This window comes from Schistocerca serialis, chromosome 1, assembly GCF_023864345.2.
Source record: "Schistocerca serialis cubense isolate TAMUIC-IGC-003099 chromosome 1, iqSchSeri2.2, whole genome shotgun sequence".
Lineage (NCBI taxonomy): Eukaryota > Metazoa > Arthropoda > Insecta > Orthoptera > Acrididae > Schistocerca > Schistocerca serialis.
In genome coordinates, this window is record NC_064638.1 from 650660891 (window position 1) to 650669545 (window position 8655).

General features: G+C 39.5%; 1 protein-coding gene across 1 annotated transcript in view; it reads left to right on the plus strand.

Moving 5' to 3' along the window:
* Nucleotides 1-6930, plus strand: part of LOC126479049 (MMS19 nucleotide excision repair protein homolog) — a 226683-nt gene extending 219753 nt beyond the window's left edge. Inside the window, exon 19 of the mRNA XM_050103751.1 lies at nt 6593-6930. Within this exon, the coding sequence (XP_049959708.1) occupies nt 6593-6712 (120 nt within the window). The 3' untranslated portion in view covers nt 6713-6930. The remainder of the gene's footprint in view (nt 1-6592) is intronic.
* The last annotated feature ends 1725 nt before the right edge of the window (nt 6931-8655 follow it).

An 8655-nucleotide genomic window follows, 5' to 3' on the forward strand; every position in this document is an offset into this window, starting at 1 on the left:
GGGGGGGGGGGGGTTTGCACAAAATATCATGGAATAGAAACTGATTAATAATTGCTGATAGAATAATTAAAAAAATTGGAAAGAATGATTTAAAGAGATTGGAAGGTACATGTATCCTGGGTGACCTTTAACTGGTACTAAAATCAGCAGACCTTCAATGTCAATACGCTTTAGATCAACATTCATTATTTAAAGTGATGTACTTCTTCTCAATAGTTCCTTTGTGCATAGAGCTGTTTGTGAAAATGCTGTTACTGGGTCACTTCTCTGCTGCTCACGCAAATTTCTCATCTGCTTCAATCCTCTTGATGCAGAAATGCAGAATTCTTGGCGCGGGCACAGGCATCATGTGTGTGTGTGTGTATACCTAAAAACAAAGATGATGTGACTTACCAAACGAAAGCGCTGGCACGTCGATAGACACACAAACAAACACAAACATACACACAAAATTCAAGCTTTCGCAACAAACTGTTGCCTCATCAGGAAAGAGTGAAGGAGAGGGAAAGACGAAAGGATGTGGGTTTTAAGGGAGAGGGTAAGGAGTCATTCGAATCCCGGGAGCGGAAAGACTTACCTTAGGGGGAGAAAAGGACAGGCATACACTCGCGCACACACACACACACACACACACACACACACACACACACACACACACATATCCATCCACACATACACAGACACAAGCAGACATTTTTCTATATATATATATATATATATATATATATATATATATATATATATATATATTATTATTATTCACGTTTGGGCCCTACTGGACCACGCGAAGTACGATCACGGGGCATTCAGTTATTTTCTTTTAGACTTTCTCTCTGCCCAAATTGTTTTCATTCTCTCGGAATGAGCTCTTTTCCTTTCATCAGACCATGTGGTTCCAGTTTTCTTTGGTTTTTCAGCTTGACCAACTACCCAGTCATGAATTTTTTGCCTAAATAATTTTCTGTCTTGAATTTCATCTTGTTTTATATCTGCCTCTTTCATGTCCTCTTTTATAGCAGCAATCCATTTTATTGTCTCAAATTTAGCTTTACTTCGATTTTCGTAGAATTCCACTACTTGTTTAGTTAGTCTAGTAGCATCCATTCTTTTAATATGCCCATAAAATTTTAATCTGCGTTTTTTCATATCCGAATATATGCTGGTGTATTGTTGAATTTCACTATTTGCTCTTAGCCTGTATGTTCCTTCTTCAGTATATTTTGGACCTAGAATTTTTCTGATTACTTTTCTTTCTCTTTTTTGGATTTCTTGAATGTCCTTTTTTCTGTTTAAAATTAGCGTTTCAGCCCCATAAAGGCACTCTGGTTTTATGACCGTGTTGTAATGTCTCAATTTAGAGTACCTCGAGAGACATTTTTTGTTGTAGATGTCTTTTGTAAGTCTAAAAGCTGTCTCCATCTTTTGACAACGAATTTCATTTCCAATTTTTTCTAGACCAGTCTCTGAGATTGTTTCACCTAAATATTTGAATATATATATATATATAATAGAGGGAAACATTCCACGTGGGAAAAATTATATATAAAAACAAAGATGAGGTGACTTACCGAACGAAAGCGCTGGCAGGTCGATAGACACACAAACAAACACAAACATACACACAAAATTCAAGCTTTCGCAACAAACTGTTGCCTCATCTGGAAAGAGGGAAGGAGAGGGGAAGACGAAAGGAAGTGGGTTTTAAGGGAGAGGGTAAGGAGTCATTCCAATCCCGGGAGCGGAAAGACTTACCTTAGGGGGAAAAAAGGACAGGTATACACTCGCACACACGCACATATCCACCCACACATACAGACACACGCAGACATATTTAAATTGTGATATATATGTGGGGTTCACTTGTATGCAATAGCCCTTGTGACCCTCAGTGAAACCCGCTGGCGGTCTGCATGGTGTTAACATAAACACTTTTCTGTGGACTACTCAGTACAATCGTAATAGTGTAGCAGGCATATGTGCTAATGCCAGAGAGGTAACATTAGAGGGTCTGCATAAGTGACTTCCATAATGACACATCAAATGTAGGTAGAGAAATCCGTCCAGCATAGTATTCTGCTACAAAACGCCCCTGGGTTTCCAGCTTGATAGTAGGCAGGTCTGTTCAGTTCAAATACTGAATCCACATCCACTATGTAGATTCATCTGCAGAAATGCCTCTCTATGCACACTAGTCAGCTGACCGTTGCTAAAGATGGTCCACTTTCCAGAGTCTGATCCCTCCACAGTGTGATTTTTCTGGGGTACCTTCTGAGGTGGTGTGTGGAGTTAACAGTGGATAACCTCAGACTTGAGTACCAACATACTAATTTTTACTATCAGCTGGATAACCTCTAGGTACAGATCATGTAGAACCAAGGCTTTCTCACCCGGGACAGCATCCTCCACCTACACTGGCTGGGGAAAGTGGTGTCTTTCTCCTGGGTAACAGGGCACCAGAGAATTGCAGAAAACAAAAGGGTTGACCTAGCAGCCAAGGAGGCCTGCCTTGATCGTCAGGTATTTCAGTGTGCCATCCCTCTGTGTATTATGACCGCACTGTTGAGCTCCATAGTCTTTCATCTGTAGGAGGATGAGTGGCTCGAAGTAACTGACAATAAGCTCTGTGCCGTAAAGCACACAACTAGGCTGTGTTGTACCTCATTCCAGCGAAGTCAATAGGACGAGGTCCTCCTCACTTGCCTTCGCATAGGCCACAACCCTGTGATGCACGGGCTTTTGCTCCAGCAAGAGACACTCGAGTGTGTGGCACTTGTGGCATACAGATCACTGTGTGCCACATTTTATTAGACTGCGTTTTATTTTCCAATGAGCGGGCCATGGCTGATTTGCCAATGTATCTGCAGCATATTCTAGGTAATAATCAAATGGAATGTGCTTAGAGTTTTAAAGTTTTGTGAAGTGTCCAACATTTTTACCAAAATTTTAGGGAGATAGTTCTCATATGTTCACAGGGTAATTGTTTCATCCTTATTGTACGCAAGTGGTCAGGCAGTGACTTTTTTTCCGCTCCTTTGTCGTTTTACTTATGTTTTAGTCTCCTGTATAGCATCTTTTATTCTTTCCCATTGTCTTAACTACTTTTCTCCACATTCGTTACTTTTAATATGAGTAAGGGAACTGATAACCTCGCCGTTGAGCACCTGTATGCACGACACGCACACACACACAGCACACACACACACACACACACACACACACACACACACACACACACACACACAAAACCAAGGCTTTCTCAGGTTTTCTCTATGTGATTGATTAATAGTGCACTTCCAGGTGTTCTCTGCCTAGTTGTTGTTTCCATTTTATGCACAATCACCCTAGCCATTATTTTCCACAGGTGCTGTGAGTTTTGCTGTTATGTGTACTCTCTGCCTAGACTCCAGCCAGACTTTCACAGCAGACACAACAGTCTGATGAGATTCCCGGCAGCATGTACACTCAATAACAAAACTCACAGTACTTGAAGAAGATGACTATATTTATCTTCAAAATAGTGTCCATAAAATGGAAACGATGAATCGGCAGAATACCTAAGAGCACACTATTAGAAATTTCTGATTTTGTGGTATTGATTGTTTGCTGCGTGCGTTATGAAATCCATTTTACATCATCAGTTGCCAGCCGGAGTGGCCGAGTGGTTCTATGCGCTTCAGTCTGGAACTGCGCGACCGCTATGATCGCAGGTTCGAATCCTGCCTTGGGCATGGATGTGTGTGATGTCCTTAGGTTAGTTAGGTTTAAGTAGTTCTAGGGGACTGATGGCCTCAGATGTTAAGTCCCATAGTGCTCAGAGCCATTTGAACCATTTTTGAACATCATCAGTTGTTGAAGTCAGTGTGAAATTTCATGTTATGAACTGTGTAACTTCTGTTATAACATGGTACAGTAATAAAAGTGAATGTTTTTAAACAAGAGTCAATGTATCAGTCTGTCTGTGTACATCAGTACGAGGCATTTTCAATACTGTAATGTACATACACTTAATTTACATAGCCACAGTATTTGATAAGTTCAACAGGGCTGTTTGCCATTGAGAAAATCTTACCTCATTATTCTTATAATTAGCTTCCAATGTCAGAAATCATGATTAGAGCATGTTTACCTTAAAGAATTGACAGTCATAGGTGGGCAAGTCTATGCATGCCAGAGATATTTGAGCCAATATTTTTGTGAAGAAATTGTAAAGAATGAAACAATGGAAAATCCTGGTTGAAATGTAACAATATAATGAAAACGATAGTTGCGTCTCACCATATAGCCGAGACGATCAGTCGCAGAAAGGCACAACAAAAAGACTGACTGAAAGTTAGCTTTCGGCCAATAAGGTCTTTGTCAAAAGTAGATAACACACACACACACACACACACACACACACACACACACACACACACACACACACATGGCCACAGTCTCGGGCAGGTAGAGCCAGATTGCAAGCAGCAGGACATTATGGAAGAGGTAATTGGCTGGTGGTAAGGAGGAGGCTTGGGTGGGGATGGGGAGGGATAACACGGTAGGGGTCGGGGACAGTAATGTGCTGCTGGGAGCATGCAGGGATGAGGTGGAGAGTGAGGCAGCTAGGTGCAGTCAGGAGGTTAGACAGAGGGTGCGTAGCGGAAAAGGAGAGAAGTAAAAAGACTGGATGCGTTTGTGGAATAGAGGACTTTGTAGTGCTGGATGGGAACAGGGAATGGGCTAGGTGGGTTCCCTTAACCTCCTGGCATCAACTTTCGTTAGTCATTGTCCTGACCCATGTAGCCACTTGCCTGTTTCCGTGACAGCACTACACAGCCCCCTATTATACCAACACACCCAGTGTTTTTACTTCTCTCCTTTTCCGCTATCCCCCCTCCCTCTCCTCTGCCCTCCATCTAACCCCTCAACTGCAACTAGCTGCCCCACTCTCCACCTCGTCCCTGCATGCTCCCAGCAGCACTTTAGCGTACCTGACCCCTACCCTGCTATCCCTTCTCATCCCCGCCCTAGCCTCCTCCTTACCCCCATCCGGTTGCCTCTCTTGTAATGACCTGCTGCTCACAGTCTGGCTCTAATTGCCAGAGACTGTGGTCACGTGTGTGAGTTGCGTTTGCATGAGTGTGTGTATGTTGTCTGCTTTTGACAAAGACCTCATTGGCCGAAAGCTAACTTTCAGACACTCTTTTTGTCGTGCCTTTCTGCAACTCAGCACCTCCACTATATGGTGGGTAGCAACTAACCTTTTGATTAAATAGTAAAGAATGGGGTGACTTTACTAAACAACTGAAATGCATCTTCTCAATTAAATAATGGCACCAGGCTAAACAACAGTTCAAGAAATTCAAAATAAAAGTACAAATCATGAACTTCTAATGCAATTTTTTAAATAGTACTTTTTATCCAATTTTTTCTACTTTTGAACTGCTAGAGCTACTGTTGGTTTTTTAAACATTGTCTTCTGAAATACATAATGTTTTACATTGTTTTTATGTATCACTTCATGCAGCATGTGTTATAGTTAATCCAAAAACCACACACCTGGCTCAATTCTTTATCATATTGATCACTACACTTTAATTGTTTCTAGATGGAGTTGATGATAGCAGCTCAGCAATTACAATTGTCATTCTGCTGAATTTGAGAACAAATGAAAAATTGTCTGTAATACATCAATTTCTTTGATTTCAACTATCTGTCTTCTATTTAATTCGGTTAAAACCTGCTAGTTCAGTCATACTTTGTTCTGCAAAAGCGAAACTAAAATAGAAGCACTTACGTTAAACTATGTGTAACACAGGAAGTTCAGGTGAAATTGTTTCCATACCTTATATATTATATACAGCTTTTTTCCCATGTTCTAACTAATAAATATTAATCCACCATGCTTACAATGCTAATTGCCATTAACAAAGTACAGATTTGTTTTTACTTTTAACATTGAAGTTAGGGATAATGGTGTCAACAGTGTGAGCTTACTTGCCCAACTGAGTACAAACTCAATAATTTTCAAACAACATCTTCAACAATAAAACATTCCATTGCATTATTTCATGGTGAAAGAGACAAGCAACTAAGTGCATTTTTGTAGCTACATAACATTTGAATGTCTATCATGTCTATCGCTTGGTGGCTGTTGCTTTGACACTGTCACAAAGTAACATTTTAGTCTTTGATGTGAAGCATAAAACTATCAAAACACTACTGCAGATTTCTTCATTTGCTTTTCTTCTCTTATACATTCAGGTACACTTTTTACTAGAACTCACCTCTGTTAATACATCTTCTCCATAGTAGGTATTACAGCATTAAATTTATTAAATGAATGTGGCATTTTCCACGTAGACTGTTATTTACTTCACCTTTTTCTTCATTTCACTGCTAGTTTTGGTTTTTTTACGCCATTTTTGTGTGTTTAGGTAGAAAAAGGTGTCATACTATAAAAGTGGCAACATATTCTTGTTTCATGCTTCTATTCATTTTGATTTACAAATATAGCTGTTCTCTTAGTTTTAATGGTTAGTTGATGCACCTAAGGCAGAAAATGTGCACCAAATATAAAAGAGTTTTGAATTATGTATCTCATGTTTTACAGGTTGTGAGAGAACTGTGTAAGTGTCTGGATGATAAGAAGAGACTTGTTAGAGCTCAGGCTGTGAGAGCTCGCTCCAGGTGGTTCTTGGTTGGAGCACCAGGTGAACCAAGTAAATCGTGATTGCTGAGTGCATTTCAAGAATGTGATTTTAATCTTTTTAAGGACTTACTTTGTACATGTGAGGAAAACTCAGATTTTTGTTATCTTTTTATTTTATGCTGGAAATAATTGTTAGTATTGGTCTCTTTTTTAGTGACCATTATTTGTTGCTCATATTTGCTGTAAAATTGGTATTTTATTGCCAGTGTTGTATGATAGTAAAAAATATTTTCCAAATTGTTTGCCTATATTTATTTATTAAGTCTTTTGTAGAAAAATGGACAGGAATCAGCAGACTTTACCATTTTCAGTAAACTTTGTTTCTCAGGAATGCAGCTTCAGAAAACTTTGTTTCTCAGGAATGCAGCTTCTCTATTTGCTTCTTCATATGAGCATTTTTGCCAATCTTCTATCGGGAGTGGAAAGTTCAGACAACAGGTGTCACTTTTTAAACAAAAGTGATTAGAAAATGGAAGTTTTCACAGTGAATTGAATTCCACTGATGAAATCTTCTGGAATTATGAAGTGGCAGCATCATCTTGAAGCAATGTTTCAGCGAGTTTCCTGCTTGTCATATTCACATGATGATGGTGAATAGAAAACACATAGAAATGTTGCTTATAGATGACAGTGTCACTCGGCTGATAACCTGAGGACATTTCATTAACAACTGCTACAATTTAGTTTTTGTTGTAATTACAGACACAGAGGAGTCTAAAGGTTTTTCTGTGATTTCATGTGATAGAAATACTCTGTGTTGTACATTGGGTACCTTATTATTGTTTTATTATCATATGACATTATAGAATGTAAACATATACATACACAATGTATTTACAGTTTAATGTTTAAATTTGACAACCAGATCGCAGCATTCAGTGTCGCTTCACACTAGTCGTTGAGACCTCCCTTTAAAAGCAATGAGTGGACAGCTCTTCAGTATGTTTTATTGTCTGTTCCTCTGCATCACAGTCACATGCAACTGTTTCATAATGGCCCTATTTCCTCAGGATACGACCATATCCCCTATCCCCTGCCCCCTGTTCGGATGCAGTAGTTTCTTAGCCATTCACAACAGGAAAGCTCAAATCCTGCATCCTTGGGTTTGAATTAAGTGGGTGCTATGGGGTAGGTGTTCTTTCCAACAATTTTTCTTCTTTTTGGTGACATCAAAAACATTTGTGATCTGAAGATCGACAGAAGGTGGCTTGCATGGCTTCAGGCATATAGCTTGTAGATTCTGGAAACTGCTATTTAGAACACAGTTGTTAGGGTACTTTGTAGTCTTCAGAATCTGCATTTGTCAGCTTTTTTTTCTGAGATCTGGATGAACCGTTTTGGATAGATTAGGAAACAACTGAATGGGAGTGGATTGGACAGTGTCGATAATGGTCTCCATGACCTTATTCGTAAGTACCTTTATATTAATTGTATGTACACTGCTTTCCCATGCAGATGCACAATACTTTCCAGCTGTGTACACAAATAAAATTGCAGCGTATTCTAGCATATCTACATTTACACCCCAGTTGTTTCCTTCTATTTTGTTGAGTAGGTTTACTCTTGAGCCAAACATCTTTACAGGTTTATCCAGTTCTGCTTATATGACAGTGTCTGATCAAGGGCGACTCACAGATATTTGGGGAAGTAGTTATGGTGAATTTCAGCCCCATCAAGTCGCATGTGTATCGTTATCTCTGCCAATTTATTATGGAGATGAAATGCTCTGACTCTCTGTTTTACTTGTGTTTGGCTAGGCACCATTTGCGAAAGTAATAATTGAATATGGTGTGGTCAATTGAGAGGGTACTCTCATAATGCTCGATATCTTTATTCTGACATGTTAATGCCACATCATATGCATACTGGATTTTGTTTTATGTAATACCGGGCATGTCGCATATGTACAAAGTAATCAGAAAGGGAGGATCCACAAAAACTATAACTGATTTAATTCCTCTCCG